General features: G+C 32.4%; 1 protein-coding gene across 1 annotated transcript; it reads left to right on the top strand.

Moving 5' to 3' along the window:
• On the top strand, positions 1-22,797 carry APPL1 (adaptor protein, phosphotyrosine interaction, PH domain and leucine zipper containing 1). The gene is made up of 21 exons (XM_012720457.1): positions 1-95; positions 1,688-1,747; positions 2,311-2,382; positions 3,868-3,955; positions 5,155-5,196; positions 5,890-5,948; positions 7,632-7,778; positions 8,949-9,031; positions 9,719-9,877; positions 10,350-10,538; positions 12,700-12,742; positions 14,302-14,358; positions 16,422-16,513; positions 16,868-17,050; positions 17,403-17,455; positions 18,019-18,193; positions 18,283-18,319; positions 18,926-19,072; positions 20,760-20,810; positions 21,081-21,170; positions 21,800-22,797. The coding sequence occupies exons 1-21, from the start codon at positions 51-53 to the stop codon at positions 21,944-21,946; spliced, it is 2,019 nt and encodes a 672-aa protein (XP_012575911.1). The 5' UTR covers positions 1-50; the 3' UTR covers positions 21,947-22,797.
• Positions 22,798-26,862: the final 4,065 nt, after the last annotated feature.

Genomic DNA, 26,862 nt, shown 5'->3' with positions numbered 1-26,862 from the left:
GGTCTTTACTGGGTGTATTTGAAGAAGATGCTACAGCTATTTCCAACTATATGAACCAGTTGTATCAAGCTATGCATCGGATTTATGATGCACAGGTAATAAGCCAAAGGCTGACTCACTGTTTTTTAAAATGAATCTAAGCCATGAGGACAAAGATATTGTCTTGTTTCATGGTGCCTAGGTCTGTTACAAAACAGTGATATAATTTATTTATTTATTTTATTTTTACACCATTTTGTGCCTTTTTCCATCTTATTTGTAATCCTGGTAGTGATATAGTTTATTTAATGGATAATTGCACTTTAAATATTTTGAGTTTCAACGTTTACATTTCAATTACTAGTTTGTAGCATTAACATTACAAAGTGCTCAGACTGAAGTATCTGCCTCTGCTCCCCAAACACAGGAATTTCTTGGAAGTCACTGATAGTGATGTTTATATGTGATTTTACTAAAAACCCTATGTTGTCAGCAGTATTTTTTCTAGTTCAGCTGCTAATTTTATTCATTATTTCCCTTTTGGGAGTATAAGATTATTATCCTGTACTTTTATCTAGTTAGAACTTTAGCTTTATTTAGTTAGGAGATATTAAATTCTAGATGTAGTTCTGGATTTGGGGAGATGAATTTAAGAATAAAATTTGAAGCTATGTTTATATAACTTAGTAAGCCTTAATAGTAGCCTGGGTTTTTTTTTTTTTTTTTAAGATTTATTTATTTATTTGTACAGAACTGGGGTACAGGCCAGAGATGCGGAAGGTGAGAGGATTGACCAGAGACAGAGTGGGGTGCAGAACAGGCAGATGGAAGTAGCAGCGGGCGGGTCAGGAGAGGTCTGCCTTGCCATGTGGATCTCCTCCAGGGCAGGCGAGGATGGAACTCATGCAGAAGTGGCTCAAGCTTCTCTGTGCTGTGCTTTAACCCACTGCACCATCAGGGAGGGCCAGTAGCCTGGGTTTTATGATACACTTTCTTTGGGATTAATTATGTGCAATTTCAACTTTTCCCTTTCTCATTTTCTGTTTTTCTGGGTTCACATTTTCATTATTTACATAAAAGTTACTATGATAGTAGTTTATCTTTTTCCTTGTGATAGGTCTCTCAAGATTTAATTTCTAACCACAGAAAAACTTTGTTAATTTGTAAGAGAAATGTTATTTTTGTCATTGTTTTCATTATTAAAAAAAAACCACTTCAAATTAAAAAAAAACCACTTCAAATTAAAAAAAAAGGTATTCCTTTATATTACTAATATGGTTGTTATATGAATAAGTTGATTACTTTTTGCTATATGTTATCTAGTGCATGTTATGGCCTAATGCCAGTATCTAGAGAGGGATAATGAGTCATCAACATAGGATCTTCGAAGACTTTGGTAAGATGGTTACAGTTTACTTTTAGTTTTAAAGCTTTAACAATATTTAATGCTAGTCTTTAGCTTAAAGAAAGCACAAATCTCTAAGGTTGATGAATTATTTGGTGGTGTCTATTTCATGGTTTAATTTTCCTTTAAAGTGCTTTAATAATAGTTCCCTTTCTAGTGATTTGGTGGTGGGGGGTGTTGTGTTGGAGAACATGTACAGTATTTATGTTACATGATAAAGAAAAATGGCCTCGATATCTTCAACTAAAACTTTTTTCTTCATCAGTAATATGGTGTTAATCTGAATGCTAATTTTTCCCATAGAATGAATTAAGTGCAGCAACACACCTGACTTCAAAACTTTTAAAAGAATATGAAAAACAGGTACTGTATATGAAAGTTTTAAAAGCATAATATAAAAATAAGCAGTAATGCAGTTATCTGTATAAATAGGATTTCTCATTAAGCATTCTAATCTTTTTTGAATTAACAGGAGGTAATTTTGATACGGTATTGAAATTCCATGATAACACTTATATCTAATTAAAAAAAATTGTAATAGTTTATTTTTACATCATTTTGTGCCTTTTTCCATCTCAGCTGCAAGATTTAGTGTTAGACCCAAGATTATCCAGTTTACCTCTCTCATTTTAACAAATGAGGAAACTGAGGCTTACTCAGGGTTGCACAGCTGGATACTGGAGGAAGTGGAGCTAAACACCATCTTTGAACTCCCAGTAGTTTGTATCCCTATGTATCATGCAGAGTGATTACTTAGCAAACATCTGAATGAATGTTTACTAATTATATTAATTACACTGTTTCATTCAAGTGAAATTTTTAGAGTTTACTTAGAATTTTGTACGTTTTCTGAAGTTGTTTAAAACTACATTTTTATTTCATTCACAAAACAGCATCAGACATTTATCTTGTCTCTCACTTCTCAGCGCTTTCCATTAGGGGGTGATGATGAGGTTATGAGCTCTACTTTGCAACAGTTTTCAAAAGTTATAGATGAGGTAAGTGATTTGCTTGAATATATGGTCTTGTAATTAAGTTAGTGAAGTTGTTTAGTTTTTATTGAGAACTTTTATTATAATTATATGAATAAAGTGCAATTAATGTATTACTATTTAAAGAAGAACCTTATTTCCACATCTTGGTTGTCTCACAGAACTACACTTTCTTTGATTAAACCATATGATTTTCAATGAAGAAACATAGAGATGTGCTTTCATCATGCAGTCTGTTCAATGTCCCATTTTTCATTGAACTCTGTGATGTAGGCAGGGACAGAAAAGTTATGCTGTGAGCCACAGCTTGGCTATTCATAGTTTGTCTCTGTTGCCATCAAACATTTCACTTCACTTCCCTTCACTTTATTAATCATTCCATCCAAAACAGCCAATATCAACCCTTAGTTTAACTAATTAATCATTAGAACAAATCACAAAAAAATTACCTAGAAGCTAAAAGGAAGAAAGGTGCTAAGAGATGTTTTTTAGAGAGTCTATAATCTCTACTATTGGAATGAAAAGCAAGAACTATTAATTAGTTCTCTCTTTTCTAGTCTCTTAACTGGACATCAGTATACAGGAAATAGAATTTATAGGAAACAGAATTATTTTTATTGTGGTAAAATACACAGTTCATAAAACTTAACATTAGTCACATTTACATTTAAATTTACAGTGTGTGCAACACTCACTATTGATGTTCTAGAACATTTTCATCATCCCAAAGGAAATCAGATGCACATTAAGAATTCACTCCCTACTTCTTTCCCCCTTAGGCCCTGCTTTCTATTTGTGATACTTTACCTATTTTGGATATTTCTTTAAATGGACTCATACCATTTGTGTTTCTTAGTTTTTGTTTTTATTTGTTCTTTCATTTATCCCAATGTTTTCATGGTTCATACTTGTAAAAATACATTATTCCTTTTTGGGGGCTGAATAAAATTCCGTGATACATTTTACATTGATACATTTTATATATCCATCAGTTGATGGAAATTTGCATTGGTTACACATTTTGGCTAGAGGAATAATACTGCCAAAAGCATTCATGTAGAAGTATTTTTTAATTCCAGCTTTCATCTTTCAGGTATATATCCAGAAGTGGCATTACTAGCTCGTATGGTATTTTTCCAGATCCTCAACAATACTTTTAATTCATTCATTTATTTTTTTTAACGATAGCCATCTAGCATTTCTTGAGTATCTTTTGATGCACTTAAGTTTTTAATTTTGATGAAGTGAGATTATACTTTCTTTTGTTGCTTTGGTGTCATAACTAAGAAACCACTGCCAAGTCCAAGGTTATCCTGGGTTTTTGTAAGAATCTTAAATGGGAATTTTTTGGTATAATATATTCTCTTTCACATTATTTTTAATGTCCTCATTAAAATGTATCAGTGCCTCTTTACTAAATTTTGCTTAATTTACAAAGCAATAGTTAAATGCCTGTAGTTATTTGACTTTTTTGTTCTTATCTTTTACTAGCTTAGCTCTTGTCATGCAGTACTTTCAACACAACTTGCTGATGCCATGATGTTCCCCATTACTCAATTTAAAGAAAGAGATCTGAAAGGTATTGAAGTCAATCTTACCTTTACTTTTGTCAGCTGTCAGAGATCAGTGCTTGTGAAGTGTGTTTTATACTCACTTGTAATGTGAACTGCTCATACTACCTGTGCAATTTATACTTTATTTAGTCCTATTTTTAGTAACTCCTGATAGCTGTTAACTAGATACTAAGGAACACTATATGTGTAACATGACACTTCTCTCAAGACCTACCAGAGGAGATTGGTAAACAGATAATTATGATACTCTGTCTTATAATTAGGGAATGAGCAAGGTGCTCAGTGGGGGTGTGTGTGTAGGGGGGGTAAGAGTAGTGTGTCAGAAAATCTTCACCAAGGATGTGACATGAGCATTGAATGATAAAGATGAGCAAAGATAGCCATTTTATTAGTTAGAAGGACTAGAATAAATCAAAGTATAATTCTAGAAATATAAGACTTATATTAAGAATGACAAGAACTTCATTGTATTGTATTGTTGGATGTGTTGGGACATGGCAGGGGACAAAGCTAGAACTAGATTAAAACTAGATCATGCTAAAGAGGTTGAACTTGAATTTATAGTCAAAGAGAAGTCAGTGGAAGTCTTTAAAAGTAGGGACACACAGTCCCTTATATGAGGCACTAGACTGAATTTAATGTCTTTTCTATTAATTTACAATCTCAGATAATCATGCAGACTTATTTATAAAACAGGTTGATCAAATGAAAACATTGAATAATATATCTAGAGATGGCAAAGTAATTAAAATATACATGGAATGAAGGTGAATGTATTTTAGAGATGAAATTAATATTTCTGTTAGTGATCCTCAAGAATCATTTCCAAGTTGAAGAAATTCTTTTTTCAATCTAAGGGGACCAAATGCCATAATCTTATTAATGAAATGTTTTTTTACTCAGCATATAAGTTATATTCTGATACTAGGAATATGTGCATATCTTAGAATTGGCAATAGCTTTAAAAATTTTTTTGTGTCACATTACTAACCTGTAATAAGTAGATTTTCTGGTAGTGTAACTTGATAATGATGATACATGTTCCATAGGCTAGCAAAAACTTGAGATTATTGTTCATTTGGGATGCTGAAAATGAAATATTATTTGTAACTTTGTAGCTTAAACAGCAATTACTGTTTTCTATGCAAAAGTTAAGATTATTTTATAAATATGTTAAACTGAAATTATTCTTGAACTTTTCCAGAAATATTGACATTAAAGGAAGTGTTTCAGATTGCTAGTAATGGTAAGCCCTGACTACTTTGTAGACTTACTTCTTGAAATGATGCATTTCTTTTTTTTTTTTTTTTTTAAGATTTATTTTTTTGTACATACAGAACTGGTGTACAGGCCAGAGGCTCAAGGGCGGCAAGAGGCCTCACCAGAGACAGAGTGGGGATCAGAACAGGGAGATCCGCGAAGTACACTGCTGAGGGGAGCAGCGGGCGAGACAGGGAGGTCTGCCTCGCCATGTGGATCTCCTCCGGGGCAGGCGGGGATTGAACTCATGTGGAAGTGGCTTAAGCGTCTTTGTGCTGTGCTTTAACCAGCTGCGCCACCAGGGAGGGCCCAAAATGATTCATTTCTTTATGGAAATAACTTTGTGGCCAGATCTATATATTAATTTAAAAAATCTAAATAAAAGTTTAAGTGAGCATTTTAAAAATAAGTGTTTTATTTAAGTTGCACTATTTGTGCTACAAAAAATTTAAAATTTAAAAGAAAATTAAATGTTTTTATCTGTTTAATACATAGAAACATATTTTAGGGGAAATTTGGCTGTGGGAAAATAATTGTGTGGCGTGATTGCATGATAGGAGATTTTTATCTTGTTTTTAGTACATTTGTTGCAAGATGTACATGTGAAGACCATTTAAAACATTTATAAGTCTTGCAAACTACTATTGTATTGTTTTTAGTAGTTACATCTGTTTTTCAGATCATGATGCTGCAATTAACAGATATAGCCGATTATCAAAAAAAAGAGAAAATGATAAGGTACTATATATACTTTTCCAATTAACAACTGTTTCTTTGAGTGGTCTAGATAGATTTCCTGTTAAAAATGGTAGCCAGCAGTTAATTTTGTTTATTTTGCTAGTACTGCCCTTAGTTTATTCTTTCCATTTAGTGTTTCAAAACCTTCCTAATAATTGTTAATGATCAATTTAACTGAAGTAATAGAAGTCCAAACAAAGTGCTGATAAAGCACAGGGAGGGTGGCAGTTAATTTTGGTGAATTGGAAAAGGTTTAACTTTTAGGAGGAGCCATTTACATTGAGGGAGAGATGATGTCACAGTTTTGGATTGTGGTGAGGGCATTCTGGAAAGAAAACTAGTCTTTGCAAAATAACATGGTGGTGTATGGAGAGTTAAAGGTTAAGAATGCTGGCTCCAGAGTCTGATTGCTTGAGGACAAAGCTCAGCTATGCCCTTTATTTGCCAGAGTTCACACATTAGTTCCTAGTTATTTCCATAATAAAATAGCAGTGGAAATATATGTGGAGTACCTGGCTTATAGCAAATTTTCGTTAAATACTAGCAACAGCTATTATCATAATGGAAAAATAATATTTCAGTCGCATGGAACACAGGCTGTATTTGGAGAGGTATGGTAGAAATATAAAGAAAAAAAGTTGCTTGGGACCAGATTATTATGTTAATAAGTTTGAAATGTGTGTTAGAGGGAGGTTGCCACCAGTAGATTCTATGTAGGTGGGTAACAATATGTAATTGCCTTATAGGATAAAAATACTGGTGGAAATGTGAAGGGAACAATATATCCAGTGAAAAGATACTGGAATAATTTACAAAGAAGAGAATCTCAGATAAGATTGTCTTGAAAATGGAGAGGAAAGAATACCTTTGGAAGATATTAAGTAGAATTGACAAGATGTATGGAGGAGGAGGAGGAATTAAAAATGAATCCGACAATCGTTGGGTGAGGGGACAGATCTTAGAATAATTGATAGAGCAAGAAACAAAGTAGAAGAGCAGGTTTTATGGGGAAGATACTGTGTCTCAGCACATTCTCTTTTGCTTCTTGTCTCCACTGGACCCCTTCTTTCTCCCTCTCTCCCTATCCTTTAGAAACTACTGTAGATGTGCTTCATCCAGAGGCACTTGGAAGAATGAGGAACAGGAGATAAAATTTGTTGTGTTGGAATATACTTGATACTTGATATGCTAATCTAAGGAAAGCAGAAGGGAAAAGAGCCAAATACATAGTAAATAATAGGTGCTCCATAAATATTTGTTGTCTGAAAACAAAGCGAACACAAATATTTCAAGTGTGAGTTAAGCCAGTACAAGAGAGGAGTAGCTGTAGGGGGAGAACCAGGAGGAAGGAGTGGAATGCTGTAACTGACCCAGGTCAAAGCTAACATCAAACAGTTATCTATCTTTTCCTGCAGGTGGTACACTTTCTCTGACATGATTAGTTTTGTTATTGTACCATCCTTAGTTATGTGCCAAATTCTTATTTAATATGCATTTCTTTAAAAAGAAATAGTAGTAAAGAAGGAAAACAGTCTTAGCCAATATGTTAACAGGATTTCTAGTATCTTAGAAAAATAGGAAATTTATGTAGAATTTGTAGATAGGTACTTTTTTCCTTTATAAGTTCTTCACTATAGATAATTCAAGATTTAATAATAGTATCCTTAATTTTTTCATTTAAAGGTGAAGTATGAAGTCATAGAGGATGTCTACACTTCCAGAAAAAAACAACACCAGACCATGATGCATTATTTTTGTGCATTAAATACTCTTCAGTACAAAAAGAAAATAGCACTGTTAGAACCTCTACTTGGGTACATGCAAGCTCAGGTGAATATTAACCTGTGTTTTGGAAATAACTGTCCTAAAAATTTTATGTTGTCTTATATTTATGTTAAATATCAAGGGTATTACAAACTTGCCAAACTATTCATTTTGTCTCTATTTAAGAAGTAACTTTAAAATTGTCATCAGGATGATATTAAGGAAATTAGAGACAGTGATTTTTCTTGCAAATGAGATTTTAAATATTTTAGGGTACATTACACCACTTACCTTGTATTTAGACCTTGTCCATCCCAGCTGGGGACACGGAACAAAGGCTAAATGGATTCTGGAGTCAAAGTTATTGCAATAGCTTTCACTCAACACTTGATTTATAATCTGAAAGAGAATGAACCAGTTTATCTAACATTCCTTGTATACTGCACGTGTTAAAATTAATAAATGACTATGTAAAAATGTATGTATTAGAAAGGAGACTAAATAAATTTGGTTGATATAAGCCTAAGTGGCAAGTTTCCTAAAAATCAAAAGTTAGAGAGGAATTTGAATATTCCTTTAAATAATGATAGTTCACATTCTTCAAAAATATTTATCTTTGTAGAAAACATGAAATAGTTTACTAGACTTATTTTAAATGTTTTAAAGCTTATTTTCCAAATTAAAATAGTTATTTAACACATGCATATATTAATATGTAATGGGATGGGCAGCAGTTTCCCTCTTACTCATGGCTTCAATTATTGTGGTCAACTGCGGTCCTAAAATACTACATACAACATACTTTGAGAGAGACCACATTAATATAACTTTTATTAAGTTATTGTTATATTCTAGACTATTGTAAGTCACTGTTATTAATCTCTTACTGTATCTAATTTATAAATTAAGTTTTATCCTAGGGATGTATGTATAGAACATAACATAGTATGTATGTGGTTGAATACTTTCCACAGTTTCAGGCATTCACTGGGGGTTTTGGATTGTATCCCTTGCAGATAAGAGGGAGCTACTCTACCGGGCAATCTAAGTTAGTGGCACTATGACCAGTAGAAGTTATTCTAAATTCTAAAGTAATTTTACACAAATGGGAATAACCCTTTATTTTTTACTTAACCATGTATTTTGGAGCTTTTTTTTATATGATTCACTTTAAGTATTTGTGTGTATGTGTATTTGTGTTGTTCAATCTTCCATTCCCATGCCCTCTTGCCCCAGATAAATTTCTTTAAGATGGGTTCTGAAAATCTCAATGAGCAACTGGAAGAATTTTTAACTAATATTGGAACAAGTGTGCAGAAGTAAGTATTTTCTTCATTAAAATTGAAAATGAAGTTAGGTGAATAATAAGTTCACAGTCTAAAATTTTTTACCATTTAATTCTCTGAAGGACTATTTTCTCTCTTATTACATCTTTTTGCATGGCTCATAGATGCTTCTTGTTTTTCTCACTGTCTTTTCCATAGATCTGAACAGTGAATTTTGTAACTATGAAATCTGATAGTATTATTGCATTGAGTCAGGTTTTATATCTGAATTATAACAGACACACAATAGTAATTATCCATAAGTAAATTATCTTCATAATTCTTTGCATTGTGAGGAGTGGGCAGGGGATTATTAAATCAATCTTGTTTTCCAAGTCATTAGAAAACAATTTAAGTCAGCTTCAAATGTCAGAACAGTGATGTGGTCAAACTGAGGTATGGAGGGAAATGAAAATGATTGTTTGAAACACACAGGACAGAATGCTTTGAAAAATTCTCTGAAATTAGGCATTTGGTGTGACATCATTAGATTTTTAATTTATCATTGCTTCTAAAATATCCAAGTTTCAAATAAAATGTAAAGCTATTTCAACACATGTTTATGTTTAACCATATGCCACTGTATGCCCTTTAAGAAAATATGTAGAAAACAAAAATGCAGGTAAACATGGCCAGTAAGGAGTTTTTTCTTGATAGTAAATAATCTGTTTTCTCTCTTAGTGTTCGCAGGGAAATGGACAATGATGTAGAGACCATGCAGCAGACAATAGAGGATTTGGAAGTAGCTAGCGATCCCTTATATTTGCCTGACCCAGATCCCACAAAATTTCCTGTTAATCGAAACTTAACCCGAAAGGCTGGATACCTTAATGCTAGGAAGTAAGAAAACTTGTTTTCATGTATTTTGTATCATCTAAGGTAATTCTAATTGAATATAATATATAATTGATGTTATTTGCCAGATTGTTTTGAATTTTACACAAGGTTGAATCTTTTTCGTTAGTGGTACTAGTTTTTATGTGAACTTTTTGACAGAGGAGGGCACATGAAAAATTTCAAATCTTAAATTCTACTTAGGTATTTATTGACTAATTTAGAATTTGAACTATATTTTATAGAGCTGTAATTATTTTAACAGCTGCAGTTTGATCATCCTTAGCCTTATTTGGGGAAGATATACTTGCAGAAGGGTGTTAGCATATGTGAATTTGGTTTAAAGGCTATAATTAATACTTTCTAGGTATATTGGTACCTTTTTGTAAACTTCATTGGATTGTACTTTATTTTGTGTCTGGCTTAGGAGACTTTAGGTATGTTGTTATTAAAGAGTGAATTTTCTTTCTTCATTTAGTAAAACGGGTTTGGTGTCATCTACCTGGGACAGGCAGTTTTACTTCACACAGGGTGGAAACCTAATGAGTCAAGCCCGTGGGGATGTAGCAGGAGGCCTGGCCATGGATATAGATAACTGTTCAGTGATGGCGGTGGACTGTGAAGACAGGCGATACTGTTTTCAGATTACTTCTTTTGATGGAAAAAAGTTAGTATACTTTTCTACTATTAATACAATCTGTTATACCTTAAATTACTGAAATTTAGGCTAATTCCTTTTCATTTAGACATTTTTTTGGACATCATTTTTTTTAATTATTACAAAAGTTTATTTTTACATCATTTTGCACATTTTTTTTTCCATCTCGATTGTAATCCCCACAGGTTTCCCATCACCAAATCACCCGTGTGTCACCACCATAGTCCCATGCATTTCCCTCCCTTCCTTGTCTCCCCCCCATTTTTGATCCCATTCCCACTCCACCCCCACAACATGTCTCTGGTATATGGTTGTTCATTATTTTTGTTATTTTCTCGCCTGGTCCCTTATACTCCTGCTATGAGTGAAACCATCTGGTATTTTTCTTTCTCTTTCTGGCTTATCTCACTAAGCATGATCTTTCCCAGCTCCATCCCAGTTGCTGCAAAAGACATGTGTTTCTCTTTTTTGGTTGCTGAGTAATATTCCATTGTATATATGTACCACATCTTTTTTATCCAGTCTCTATTTTTGGGCATTTGGGCTGCTCACTTAGACATTTTATAGTTATTTTAAGCTTAGATATGAAGATAATATTCTTTTTAAAGTTGTAGAAATAATATTGAATTTTTCATTTTTACTTGGTAAATAATAGCTTTATATTTTGAGGTTGTCCAAAGTAAGGTCATATAGTAAAGACCTAAGATTTCATGTTATAAGACTGTTCATTGAAAATCGTGCCTGGTATGGGAGGCAGTACAAGTTGTTGGAAAGAGCTTTAACTCTTTCTCACTTTGGGGTGAGAAAGTTAAAATTCTGGATTTACTATGTGGTCTTAGACAAATTACACAATCTCTAAGTTTTATTTTTTTACATTAAAATGGGAATGGGAGATGGTAATAACTGCTACTTAAATTGTTAAGAAGAGAAAAAAATCTAACAACTGTAATGTAACTAGGATATAGTAGGTGTTAGCAGAATTGTTATTTTTAAATGTCAACAAAATATTTTTTCATCAAACTGTTTAGTCCTTTAATATTTATATGCTATTTCAGAACTTCTTTGACTGTTGAATTAAATGAGAATCCATACAGTAGTCTTTACAACAAATTTTTGAAAAGTAGGAAAAATATGAAAAGGAATATTTTTAAAAAGCTGCAGTCTTACTGACCAAAAGTGACAACTTTTTGAACTGTTAACTTCTAAATATGTTTTTTAAATAATTGAGGAAATAATGTACTTATAATTTGGATCTGCATCAACTTACTAAAAACCTTTCATAATGGCTACATTATAATACCCTTAAGGACATATACCATAATTAAACATTTTTCTTAATAATAAATATTCACATTTTCTACAATTTTGTATTAAATTAAAAGAAATGTTTTTGATCTTATTGTGCAGCAGTAGCTTCTGGGGCACCTAAAAGTATCCCCCTATAGAGAAGCTGTTAGGATTCGTTGTCATTTATCAAATGTTTGTTTTCTTCTATTTCTTCTGTATACATATAACACACAATTTCTGTGTGTCATTTATGTTAGATGCTGAGAGCCAGTGTGTGTCAGTGTAACAAATTGTTAAAGTATTTACATTTTCCATTTCCAGTTTTTTGCTAATGCTTAGCATGAGTTTCTATTTCCCACTCTTATTGTCATTAAAAAATTAGCAATTTTTTTCCTCTTAAAGTATTAACATCTCTAGAGAAGCCAGATAACTCTGTTAGTGATAAATATATCTATAAATATATTGAAAAATTTGTTTTAGCCCTATTCAAGGAGAACTTAATCAAGGAGGAAGTAAAATTAGTGTTTTCTCTTAGCATCACCCATTTATATCTGATTTATGGAAATGTCAGAAAGTTCAAATGCCATGTTTTAGCTGTTACTTACCTTTATTATAATCTGCCTTTTGAGATCCAGCACCTTTGTATTTTTTGGTTCCTCTTGACAAACAGAGTCAAAAGTTGTTAAAATCTGAGTCCTGATGCACCAGGTCGTTTCCTTTTCCTAAATTCTAGATGGTTGCATGTTTTAGGGTTTTTAAAAAAATACAAACTTGTTATCTATAATACACTTAAAGATACCTTTAAATATAAAAATAATTTTCTCTGATCACATTGAAAGTACATTTAAAAAAGTTGAGCATCCAATCTTTTCTCTTTTTTCAGATCTTCGATTTTGCAAGCAGAGAGTAAAAAAGACCATGAAGAGGTAAAATTTTTTTTTTTTTTTAAGGTTTACTTACTTATTCATACAGAACTGGGGTACAGGCCAGAGATGCGGAGGGTGAGAGGATTCACCAGAGACGGAGTGGGGAGCAGAACAGGTCAACTGACGAAGTACACTGCTGAGGGGAGCAACGGGTGGGTCAGGAGGGGTCTGCCATGCCATGTGGATCTCCTTCCGGGGCAGATGGGGATCGAACTCATGCGGAAGTAGTTTTAGCTTTTTAGTGCTGTGCTTTAACCCGCTGTGCCACCAGGGAGGGCCCGAAGAGGTAAATTTTATCTGGTTTGTTTCTCCAGTAATATTTTAAAATATTTTTTCTGATTGACAAACACATACCAACGTTGTAATTATAAAAACCTGGAAGGCCCTATTTAATTAAAAATAAATTTTTATAAGTATCATCAAACTATACTCCTAAATTTGTCACAGAATTTTATAGCCGGTCTTATCAGGAGAGACCTTAGAGATCATCTCTGCTGTCTTTTTAAAAGCTGAGATTGAGAAATGACCTTGTGACTATAGCTTTCTGGCAGGCTGTTAGTATCATGAGGTGACAGTTTAATTTATTCCCTTCTCTCGTCATCCCTCTGAGACTGTATTTGTTGCATAAAGAACATAGTGGCAGCAGATGTGGCATGGCAAGAAGCAACTAAAGCTTAAAACTGTGGGGAAATGAAAGGCAGAAAAACAAAAATTTGGGAATGTTTGTTTTTCCTTACAAGCCTTTTATTTTTGGCTCCATTTTTACTTCTAGTATACCAGATATGGAAGGTAAGTAACTACAAAAAGCTAATGCTTCCAAAATTTTGTCTTGAGCAATATTTTTCAATGAAAATATACTATAGGCTGATTGTGTGTCATTTTATCTGGTATTATAATTTTATATATTGGCAAACAACAAGTTTAGAAATTATATAGCGATCTAGCTTTATTTAGTTTATTATTGGAAAAGAATAGGTTTTAAAAACTGTGGTCTGTATTTGTTCACAGACAAGCATCTGCTCTTTGTAAAATTTGCCAAACAATATCAATTTTGTTTAGTGAGTGTCATCAGGTATTAGAATTCTTAAGAGTAAATCCAGAGATGTGGAACAGAGTGTTTTTTTGTTGTTGTTATTTGTAACATTGAAAGAAGGGAAGTATATAGAATAGATTCTCAAAAGTTTATGTAAGTTTTTAATTTCCTTGTAGTGGGATTAATAATAACATCTGAACTTTTTGTGAAGATTAAGGGGGGTAGGTGATACAGAAAGATAAGTATATATAGATTATTAAGTTATAACATATACTGTTTAAAAATATATGTAAAATGTGTATTATAAATGATAAATTTGGTATTAAAAATAAATCTCTTAAATGTTTTATTATACCCTCAAATATGTATATATTCTTATCTATCTAGGAAGTATTTATTTTAGGAGGGAGAATATATGTAATAAGTTTAATGATTAAATTTCTGTTTTAGTTAAATTGTGAATATTGTCTTTTACAACAGCATTGTTGGAAAAAACTGTTAATCAAATTATTCTATTCTCTTCCAGTGGATCTGTACTATAAACAACATATCTAAACAAATATATTTAAGTGAAAATCCAGAGGTAACATTTTATTTTACTGTATCCTAATCTGGCAAAATTAAATAGTTTTGTTGAGTTATATGACCTTCATTAATTAATTTATAACCTCTCAAGTTCTGTAGTTTTTTAAATTTAATATTTCATATAAAACAGTATATAATTAAAAGCATGTAGTGATGACTATAGACTTAAGATATGAGAATGTTAAGATCAATGTGGACTGCAGTTTTAGAAAAAATTCCCTGGAGATAGAAACCTGAGAGGATAGAATTTGTCCATGTTTTGAGGAAAAAGAAGATGTTACAAGTAAGAGAATAAATGTAGAAATGATATGTTTATGAAATCAGTGTAATTGGAGCTGAAAGTTCCTGTTGGAATATAACAGAAAACTGAATTGTGAATATAGATCACCTGGAGATCATATTAAAATGCATATTATATTTGAGTAGTTCAGAGAGAGTGAACTCAGTTTCGCTAAGTATGCTTTGAATGACAGTAGTACCAGGGTATATGAATTTAGCAGGAAGACAAAACCTTAGGTGTTCATACATACAGGTGTTACCAGGTGTAACCCAGTGTTACAGAGAATTCAAAAAGGAACCTTCTAGGTCCATATTGCAGTGTAGTTGGGAAAAGACTTGACCCTAGCACAGTAGCTGTCTGATTTCTGCCAGTTTTGGTGAGCCTGCATGTACTGTGAATTAAGGTGCTTCCCATGACTGTACAGGGTCTGATGATTTCAGTTGAAGCATTGTGGATTAGATGGGAATGTATAGGAAAATGTAGGAGGCTATTTTTATAGTTCAGGAATGAACTGAGGGTCTGAAATGGGTGATAGCTGAAGGAAGAGAAAAATAATCACAGAAAAAGGTAAAAAGAAGTTAAAACTACTTATTAAATAGCTGACTTATGTAAAGGATGAAGGAGTTGAGTTATATAAGACACCTTCTAGTTTTTTTTTGACACCTTCTAGTTTTAACCCCAAGTGAAGAGCTAGCCACTTGGAAAAGAATAGGAGTTCTGTTTTTATCATAATGGCTTTGAGAATTTAGCGAGACACATATGGGTTAGATGCATAGAAAAAAAATTTAAACAAAATCTCATAACGTCCAAAATTTAGTAATTTCTGTTAGTTTTGTAATAACATGCTTTATGAATATAATTTAAGAAATTCAGTCCTAACTGTAGAGAAACCTTTTGCTTTTAGTAACTTGGTCACCTGCCAATCTAACTTTTCTGTTAAGTTACTTGGGAGCAATCAAAAATTAAAATGCAAATGAGATGACTTTTTAATACCTAAGGAGTATATAAAGAATATAATACTTGGATTTGAATAATTCAGGCTTATCCTGATCATGACTTTAAGTTTTAATGAATGTTTTCCAGTTTATCCAGAAATAATAAGAGAAGAAATTTTGATTGAGTTTGTGGAATGCCTTAGAATTTGCTAAATATAAGACTATTTCTGTCTTACACAAGAATGTTTTGTCTATTTTAACATCCATACATTTTATTGATATTTAGCTAGTTTTAAACAAAACAATATAAAAACATTTCTTATAGAAAGCTTTCTTAATTGCCCATTTTTGTCTGAAAATATGCATGATTACTTTATCAGTTAACAAATGTATAAATATTTCTTAGCACAATTATATTCTGGAAAATTATGAAAACTCCAGCAGTGGAATTACACAATTATTTACTATTTTGTGATTTTTCTATTCCTTTAAAACGTTTTTTTCAGTAAATGTATTGAGTGTCCACTATGCAAGACAATATACTAGGTAGTAGCAATGAAATCATTAACCACAAGAATCTGGTAGTTGAAAAATATAAAACATATTGTATATATACTAGTAGAAAAAAAATCAATTTTCTACCCTAGATCTATGGGAAATAAATGGAAACTTAAGTTATAATATTGTGATGTTAATTATGTATTTTAGCATTAGCACAAGAGAATGAAAATGTTAGTAGCTTCAATTTGTATTTTAAGTGTAACTTAAGCACATTCCAACAATTCAGAGTTATGTTCAAACTTTCAGTTTTCTTGCTTTACTAATATTAATGTTTTTTGAAAACAGGAAATTGCTGCACGAGTAAATCAGTCAGCTTTGGAAGCTGTCACTCCCTCTCCATCTTTCCAGCAGAGGCATGAGAGCCTGCGGCCAGCAGGGTGAGTTACCAGACTGTGGGCTATTTAAGAACAGCTTGGGTCATTGAAAGTGATAGTGAACATAGTATGAAATAGTTCCCTGAACAACACAGGAAGTGTATTATCCATTTGGAGTATTTACCAACAAGAATGTTAAATAAAAATATGATTTAAATTTTCCTAGTGTTCAGAGAGAGATGATTTATGTTTTTGAATTTAATAATTGAAAAGAAAGAAATCTTAATTATGTAGCTGTGATTTGTGGGACTGTGTTTATTGAAATTTGTTATACTTATTGATTTAACAAAATTATAGTTTTGTTTGATATACAGAAGAGAAAACTAAATGCAGGGCCTTGTTTTCTTTTATGTTTAGACAGTCTCGGCCACTGACAGCTCGAACCAGCAGTTCGGGATCCTTAGGATCTGAATCTACAAATTTGGCTGCCCTCTCTTTAGACTCTCTTGTTGCCCCAGATACCCCAATACAGTTTGATATTATTTCTCCTGTGTCTGAAGATCAGCCTGGCCAAGCAAAAGCCTCTGGCCAAGGAGGCAGGTGAGTAATGGTATCACATGGATATTGAACTATGGTCTGTAAGGTTTATGATTCCATTTGTATAGATAAGAGTCATCTCTTTTGACATACCTTGTGCTTCAGCAATGTTGATTTCCTGACATAATTTCAATAGTTAGAGAAGAATTATGCAGGATTTTCTCTTTGTTTCCTTTCTCAATTTAGTTTCTAAAATACTTAACTCTGAATTCCTTTAATTTAAAACCTTTTCTAAAAGCAATGTATATACAAGGCTTCTTGAGACTATTTTTTTAAATTCTTGTTTCTATTGAGATTTCTTACATGTGGCGCATGGTAACTAACCACTGGCTCATCATTTTTAAAAACTTTTCAGGCGTACCAATCCTTTTGGAGAATCTGGAGGAGGTACAAAATCTGAAACTGAAGGTAAAACACATGCAGATCAATTTTATATTTAGAAATTCTCAGTAAATTGTGAAGCCTTTGTTTACACTTGTTATGCCCTATGCTTTTTTAATGTTTATTTTATTCCACAATTTTTCTTTTAGCTCATAGTACATTTAAAGTGTCAGAAATTTAATTGCATTTAAGATTTTGTTATTCACTAATAATTATAGACTGTCATACTTATGATAGTCATAGTCTCAATGCATAAAATATTCTTTAAACTTTTTCTAATAGCTGAAGTTTTCTTTTGGTACTGAGATAACTTGTTCTTTTCTTGTACTATCTGTTTTGTTTAATTTCAAGCTTATAGAAGAACTGTAAGAATAGTAAATGGAGTTCTTGTTACTCAGAACCTCCAGTTGTTGAAGCATAATCCTTTGCTGTTTGAATCTGAATCTTTAATTTTCTTCTGTATGATCTCTGTAGTAAGGAATTCTTTCTCAGTACTGCTAATTTAAAACTTTTCTGTAGAAAATTCTAACAGAGGAGTGCATTTTATTATTTATAACTTAGAATATTTAATGTACCTTGTTCTGTTGTAGATTCTATTCTTCATCAGTTATTTATTGTCCGATTCCTTGGTTCTATGGAGGTAAAATCAGATGACAATCCAGATGTTGTTTATGAGACGATGCGCCAAATCTTAGCTGCCCGGGCCATCCATAACATCTTTCGAATGACAGAATCACATTTATTAGTCACTTGTGATTGTTTAAAGTAAGTAGAAACCACTCTCAGGAAAAGTGTAGGAAAAATTATTTACATAATTTCAGCCTAACTAAAATGTGCTTTCTGAATTACTATAGGTTAATTGATCCACAGACTCAAGTTACAAGACTGACGGTAAGTTGTACATTTTAAGAGCTTTATTTTAAGGCTTTCTGCATATGTACACCTTTCATTTTTGTAATAATCCTGATCTTGTATATTCAGAAATGGTAGTATCAATTCTGATTGGTCGTTAGGCTGTTAAAACTAAGTCTATACCCATCTCTTTAAAAAAGTCAAATATTTCACATAACTTAAAGCATCACTGCAATCTGAATAAGTTGTTGTTTGTAGCGAGGGAGAATGTATCATATACTACAGAAATTAACAGTAAGAATTAAAAGGTGAATATGATTGAGCTTACTTTATATTTATTTATGTTGAAATAGCTGCAAGAATGTGTTCCTATTATATCGTTTAATAAGATGAACCATTTTGTTATTAAATTTGTAAAATGATTAATACAACAAATTTAGTATTCAGTAATTCTTATTCCATCTGGCAGTCCCTACCAAAGTAGAGACATTATTTGGTGTTGGTACCATTCTCTTAAGAAGAAAAAATTTTTTCTTTTTTGTTTGATATTTTTTTATAAATTAGCACATGAGTTTGTTATATATAGTAAGGTTATTGTAATGACTTGAATAATCTCATATTTGCTTCTGATGTTTTCTTTGTCAGTTTCCATTACCCAGTGTAGTTCTGTATGCTACACACCAGGAAAATAAAAGGCTTTTTGGATTTGTTCTTCAGACTTCAGGAGGAAGAAGTGAAAGTAACCTGTCCTCAGTCTGCTATATATTTGAATCAAACAATGAGGGGGAAAAGGTACATGACTTTTCAAATGTGTTTGTGTTGTGAAATACATTTTATAGTCAAGATTCTTATTTAAGATTTCTGGAGGGAAAAATCTCCAAACTTTGCCTGGTCCATCTGAGTTTCTTGACCAAAGGCTGTTCCTCTAGAGTAAACTAAACTGATGGGTTGGGCCTTGCAACTCTAATAGACCTGTATCTCTTGATCACTGATAGCTAGTGGAATCTTCTGGTCTCATTAATTTATCCTGGGAATGTAATATATTCCATAAACAACCATTTTCAGATTCTTCAAATGAATACAGCAACAGTAGCTGTTTGCTTCATTTGTTGTACTAATGAAATTTGATATAACAGGAAGTGGGGTATATGAGAAGGTGATATCTGGTAGTAGCAGCTCATAAACTCTGAAGAAAATACATGAAGTCTTGGGTTTTGGGGGCTGGAACATTATTTTTTTAAATTAGGGTAACAGTGGTTTACAAAGTTGTGTTATAGAGGTATGGGATCTACCCCTTTACATGTTATCACACCATATCCGCCAGCAAGCACCCATAGTGCATCACCATAGTCAGTGGAGCTGACTCACCCCCCTCCTCCCCCTATAGATTCAGTTTTTACAGACTTCTAGGGTTTGTTATTAGTTTGGCTTTATTTGATTCTTTATTTCTCTATATTCCACATAGAATGACAGATAAATTTGTCTTTCTCCTCCTGACTTACTTCACTCAACATAGTTCCATCCATGTTGTTCTAAATGGCAAGAGTTTATCTTTTTTAAAAAATGTGTAGTATTTCTTGTGTGTAAATATCACATGTTCATGACCCACTCATCTGTCTTTGGCTACTTAGGTTGTTTCCATAGCTTGGCTATTATAAATAGTGTTGCAATATACATAGATGTGTGTATTCAATTAATATTTTCCTGTTCTTCAGGGAGCTACCTAGGATAGCTAGGTTGTATGGTCAATCTATATTTAATATTTTGAGAAATCACCATACTCTTTTCCAAAGGGTATGGACCAGTCTACATTTCCACCAACTGTATTAGAGTGTTTTTTCCCCCACATCCTCACCAACTCTTTGTTACTGGTCTTTTTAATATTGGCAAGTCTCCTACCTGTGAAATTATAAAGTGGTTTTGATTTACATTTCCCCGATGGTAAGAACAATGAGTGTTTTGTCCATCTGTCTGTCTTCTTTGAAGACATACATTCTTTGCTTTCAGTGCAGCTTCCCAGTGCACTGGATTCACTGTATCAGCTAAGTTTTTGTATCTGCCAATCCCAAGGGATTTAGGTGGGGGAGTCACCTCTTTTCGAGCTTTTGTGTTCTTCACTGGGGTCCATGTCTGCCTTCTTCACCCCAGTACTCTTGCTCAACTCACCTGAAGTTAGACCCACAGCAGATCTCTTTGCCCAACTTCCCCTGGCATGAGTATCAACTCTAGTTTCTATCTGGGTGGATATCTCTCTCCCACTTACCCTCCACTCATGCCTACTGTTGGGTATCCTCATCATCTTTTCTGTCACACGTGGTCAGCACTGGTCTCTGAGGATTGACAGGAACATTCTTACACTGTTTCAAACAAAAGCTGATTTAAGATCGTGAGTTGTAAAACTGATTCCATCAGCCACTTGGAGACTTGATATTTTTCTTTGATGTGAAAACTTCTTGTATTTTTCCTTCTTCACCTTTAGATTTGTGATTCTGTTGGACTGGCAAAACAGATAGCTTTGCATGCAGAACTGGTAAGAATCCAAGAAACTTAATTATCCAAGATTATAAAATAAAGTAATATAAGCTCTTTCATATAGAAGTAAATAATTTCACTAAGCAAGTTTAAAAGTGGATGCTATTGCTGATACAGCCTTGAGAATTTGGATGAAGGGGTAACCTATCATGTATTTGGGTGTATGTGCTTTCTCATGTAAATATAAAAAATAATTTGAAAGAGTTACAAAGATGGTATTATTTGAAAACTATAATTTAAAGTGATTTGATTTTCATCTGTTCTTCAGGATCGTAGGGCATCAGAAAAACAAAAAGAAATAGAGAGAGTAAAAGAGAAGCAACAGAAAGAACTCAGTAAACAGAAACAAATTGAAAAGGTATGTGATCCTAATGTCTGGGCTTTCATGTTATATGAGTTTATGAAGAATTTCTTAGGTTTAGCACTGTGAGTTGCAGATTTGAATTTCCAACTGCAGGTCTGTTTCTCCTTGTTTGGTTACTTCATGACCAGATAATTCATAGCATAGCAGAAAAGCACCACATCTCTCTTCTGACGTTATTTATGTGTAGTTATAGTAACAGATTGTGTGACTTGCTGTTTGTTAAATATACTAGAACTTTTATATTTCCATATTCCAGTGAAGGTTGTCTCCTTCAAAGTAGGTTATTTGCGAAGCTAAATAGACTTAACTGCCATTGCTGAGAGCTGTATTGTTCTCTAGGGTTACTGAAAGACAAGTGATGAATGCAGTTTGGCTATATAAGTGGAGATGAGGGAAGTGCTGCTTTCATAAGACTTCCAAGAATGGTACCATAATTCACATGGTTGCATATGTTGTTGTAGCCTTTCTTTTCAGTAAGTTGTCAGAATATGCATACACATATATAACACATACATATATATGACAGAAGCACTGAAGTAGCTCTCAGGTATGTATTTTAACTGCACAGCTTTCTATTTTATTTCCAACAGTTAACTTAGTTTCTTTTCTGTCTTTTCCACTAGGACTTAGAAGAACAAAGTCGGTTGATAGCAGCTTCCAGTAGACCAAACCAAGCCAGTAGTGAGGGGCAGTTTGTTATCCTTAGCAGTAGCCAGTCCGAAGAGAGTGATTTGGGGGAAGAAGGAAAGAAGAGAGAGTCAGAAGCATAAACTTCTTGCATTTTGGTTAATATACCCCCCCCTTGGAATTTATTGACAATTTCTGTGGTGAAATGGCACAAGGTAACAACTATGTTGAAATATCAAGGAGGAGACTAAAGTGTATGTTTGTTTTAGCTTCATTTTTTTAAAGTAAGATTGACCTTGATGACTTAGGTTTGCGTTATTTTTCCTTAAAAATAATGTACTATGCAGTAACATCAAATTATACATGTCTAAGAGAAACCTGTTGCTCTTCCTGATGTAGATTGCTAAGGAATTACACACTGGCTTTTTTCCTTTAATTGTGAATTTATCTTGCATTGTAATTGGCTATGACCAATAAGAAATCATTTATTCAGCTTAAGGTAATTCATGGTTATGCTTCCTCTCTTTCACTAGAAACATTTTGCTGGCTGTGAGGAAATTTTCAATTGCACATGTTCAAAATCCTTTATACAGAGAATTCTACAAGTTTGCAAATATTTTAACAATATTAAATGTGCAATAGAACTTTTATAAAATAGAGATTTTAAACTTAAGATTTCAAATTGTGGCAGATAGTATTGGTGACATCAGGGCATTTTCTTGGAGCGCTCACATTTTTCTGATGTTCTACACCTGATTCTGGTGGGAAAGAAGCTTAAGTGTCTTCAGGAAAGAAGCTTAAGTGTCTTCAGTTCAAGATTGATACAGTGCTTGGTTCTATTATCATGTTCTTAGTTCTCAGGTTGGGACTTGAATTATTGCTGCAGAGCAGTAATGGTTAAAATAAGATTTTGGAACTTATTAAAAGGGATTTTCTTTTTTTTTTTTGCTCAAATACATTTTACATCAGGACTTAACATGTAAAGATATTGTTACAGGATACTCATTGTATCTTCTTCATTGTGTGAAATAATTCTTATTGGAAATCAAGTGACGTTTCAAAAGTTCTAAGCAGTTATGTTTCCAGGTTGAACTAAAAATTTCCAGAGTTTAGTTTAGAAAATATAATCTTTTATTAAATTTCAGACTGATATTCCCAATATTTTCATAATCCCATGTTTTGATAAAATACTGATCACTTCTTTATATCCATGAAAGCAAGTATCTGATAATAGCAGAATAATTTGCACTAATCACTGTAAATATTGAATAAAAGGTCTAATTCCATGAAAGAGTTAAAAGAAATTAAATGCTTGTTATAGGAGAATTGACCAAGGAAGGAATATTTTAGCTTGTTGCCAAGGGTAAAGTAATATTTCTTTATTGTCTATGTCAAAAATTCATTTTTTTCTTTCTTGAGATCTTTAACACTGCTGATAGAAATTATGTTCCTATGTTTCACATGTGAAAGTATATAGACAAATTAAATATATTGGGTAAAACATTTTACAGTCATGCATTAAAAATTTTCAAGAGATTAGCCACTAATTTTATAAGGAAAAATTCTTTTTTTCCTTTGACATACAGTTTTTCTTTCTTAATTCTGAACTAGAAACAGCATTTGTTTTATTTCTCACAATATTGTGGGCTGTGTCATACTGTGCATATACTGTTTTCTGTAGGAATGGGATAATTATATACAGAATCATGATATTCTTTTTATCCATGTGCCAAGTGGGAATCATGATTACTTGATAATCATGAAAATATGAAGCCTTATATTATGAAAACATGTAGTAAAAAATATAAATTTATGAAATACTTTTTGAAAAAAAAGTTTGCTTTGTCCTTATGAAAGGGAATACTTTCAGAATAGTTAGCATATCATTCCTTTTTTAGAAGTTGAAATTTCTTTTGTAGTCAGTACTTCATTAATAATGGCAAGACCTGCTTTTTAAAGACCTTTTTGAGAATTAGTAAACTTTCAGAGTAAACTTTTAAGTTTCATTAAACCTTCTGTTTATATTATTAAGTTGTTACCTCAGTTCAGATGAAAATTATCATCCTACAGGCATTAGGAAGAACTTTTACTAGACTGGTGCTTTGTGTGATAGTGAAGAACTGTTCGCTGATAGTACTCTGGATTAAAGTATAGGCAAGTTAAGGGTACTGGCAGACTTAGGAAATCTGGATAGAGGTATAGTTCTCTTTACATCATTTTTATAGAAGTTTCTACCCCCATATCTGTAGGTCAGCCTAAAAGTGCATTCCAATACCAAGTAGTAGTATTGTGTGGGTTTTACAATTTTAGATGATTGCATTACTTCTGTTACTATAAAACTATATTAACTATCCATTACTGAAGAGATCACCTTCAATAAACTCTTCTTTTTGTTTAAAGAAGGCTGCTCAAGGTTTTCTGCATAATGTTAAAACTTTTTTTTGTTATCCCATCTAGCTCTGGGATTCTTTGATGGTGACTGAGTTAGATTTTGCGATATATTTCTCAGATTCAAATTTAATAGTTTTTATAAATTAATAAAACTGATTCCTTAAAGGGAAAAAATATTGAGCATGTAACTCTGATATACACTCCAATACATGCATAAGTACTTTGTGACTATGATAATGATTATGGTAATGAAGTCAATAGAAGGAATTCTCTTCTCCCTTTAAAATTTTGAAAACGTGCTAACAAAGGACTGAAAATGTTACCTTGAACAGAGTCCCCAGAACTAGTCTAGTTTTATCATGCCTACAAGATTATTTCATGTTTAATTTCAGAAGACATTTCAGATTCACATGTAAGGTTGATAAGTGTATGTTACATTTATGCTTGAGAAAAGGACAGTAGGTTATACACAGCATTCTATGCAACATATAAAGGCATCTGAGTTAATTTTAAAAACTGAGTTATATATAAAAAGTACTGCAAAGCTCTGCCACCTGAATTAATAAAGATGTTAATGTTGCTTTTGATAATTTTATAGCATTTAGATTCTAAAGACTCAGCACCCTAATTTTTGTAGCAAGCACAGCTTTCATTTTATTTTTAAGAAGTTCGGCTTACTCTTCTTTTCATGAAATTTCATTCTTCTACATTAACTAATACATAAAGATTTGAAACTGGAACTATTATTATATTTTCTAACCAAATCTCTTGTGGCTGTATTCATATGTAATCCAGATAATATGAGAATTGGAGGTTAAGTTATAATTAATGTGCAAAACTGTTTTGTATATTTAGTGACTTTGTAATGCAAGTGAATTGATTCTTATTTCACTGATACTAATTAATCATGCAGTATACAATTAATACTTAATTCCCCTTTAGAATTGGATTTGAAGAATTCAACTTTAAATGATGGTGGTATATGTTGGGGTGGAGAACTTACCTTTTCGCTTGTCAAAATAAATGTTCTCTAACAAAGCTTCAGGAAATAAGCTGTTAGGAGATTTTTAATGTATAATAAAGTCCATGATTTTTGTATAGTCTATTTTTATGAAATATTTGATATACTCAATTTTCTTTGTCCAAGTAATTTCAAACAATGCTTATAAAACAATTGGACATTTTCCTAATCTGTTATGATACTATAGTATTGCGATGCAATTTCATAAGTTAAAATGGAACTTGCCACTGCTAGAAATTAATACAGCTACATCACTAGTCATTTTTTTTCTTTTAGAAAAATAGAGATTTTACATTAATTACCTTAGACATATTATAGGCAGTATGTACTGTGTTTGACTATTATAACAACCTATTCTATGTTTGGTCTTACGCAAAGAAATTCCTATAATTTAAAGGAGCAATTTATTGTGTACACCAACTTAAGGAGGTTTAGCCTATATAATAATATGTATTCACCCCATGTGCTTTATATAGCTTGCTGTAACACCAAGTTCTTTTCCTCTGGGAATTTTTGTCTTAATTCATTTTTGAATTTTATAAAATGTATACACTTTTAGAAGTTCCGGAGCGTGTATGAAATTAATTTTAGAATTATATAACATACAAATGCATGTATATCTTAGATATACGTATATTGACGTACATATTACCCATGACTCATAAACAGATACAATTTAATTAAAAAACAAAACTATTCATGCTAGTTAGTTTTACAAATTTCTGTGTATAAACAATCATTAAAAATAATTTTAAGTTTGTGTTTACTGAAGTAGTCGGTACAGCTATGAATTCCTATGCCAGAAAGAAATCCTATAACTTCATTTCCCCTAAGATGTACTAAATTATGCTAAAAAAAAGTATATGCTAAGACTAAACATAGATACCAAGATAATAACTAACTGGGTCTATGGTAAAAATGGACTCTAATCCTACCTCGCTTTTCCCTTTGCTGATGTGCTGTCAAAATCGCTGCACAGATGTGGCTGAATGTCTTCTCAGTTTTTTTCTTCCTTTCCACATAAAGAAATTTGTACTTATATCCAGCATAAAATATATAGAAATAAAAATTTAAACTAATATCCTATAATTGCTTCTATCCAGTGAGCTCTCCTGTTTATCCAGTAGAATAGGTTTGGTACATAAACCATAAGTCATTTGAAAACACTTTTAATTTCTATACCAGTGATCACATTAACTTAAGCTAGGGTTTTGTGGAGAGAAGGGACATGTTTCCCACTAATGATGAAATTGCAGTTGATTCTATTTCAATTAACTGAATTTCCCCAGAACTCTGGGGAACCTGACTCTGCAAGTAAACAGAATCAATGCTAGCCTTGGGGCTGTGATACAAGAACAGCTAACTTCTAGATTAGTTACTGGGTTCAGTATTTCATTCCATGCAATCACCAAGACATTTGTAGCAAGCAAAGCTTTCATTTTATTTTACTATTATGAATGATATTTATTAGTAGAGGTGTTATCTGTTTGAGAATGCAGAAATGTGTATTTATTCACCTAATGTCAACTCAATACAGAGAACTGACACAGTTCAGTTCATTGGAATTTTTACTGTTATCCATGAGAAGCTGTTCTACTCAGAGTGACTTTAAAGAACATAAAATACATTGGGATTTCAGTTGCTAGG

Source organism: Condylura cristata, unplaced genomic scaffold (genome assembly GCF_000260355.1).
Source record: "Condylura cristata isolate star-nosed mole 26May11 unplaced genomic scaffold, ConCri1.0 scaffold00004, whole genome shotgun sequence".
NCBI classification, from domain to species: domain Eukaryota; kingdom Metazoa; phylum Chordata; class Mammalia; order Eulipotyphla; family Talpidae; genus Condylura; species Condylura cristata.
This window is presented reverse-complemented; position numbering and strand designations above follow the sequence as displayed.

Coding starts and splice junctions, on each gene's coding strand:
- APPL1 (XM_012720457.1), top strand. CDS start 51: ATGAACCAGTTGTATCAAGCTATGCATCGGATTTATGATGCACAG. Junction 17,051..17,402: donor GCCTCTGGCCAAGGAGGCAG/GTGAGTAATGGT, acceptor AAAACTTTTCAG/GCGTACCAATCCTTTTGGAG. Junction 21,171..21,799: donor AACAGAAACAAATTGAAAAG/GTATGTGATCCT, acceptor CTTTTCCACTAG/GACTTAGAAGAACAAAGTCG.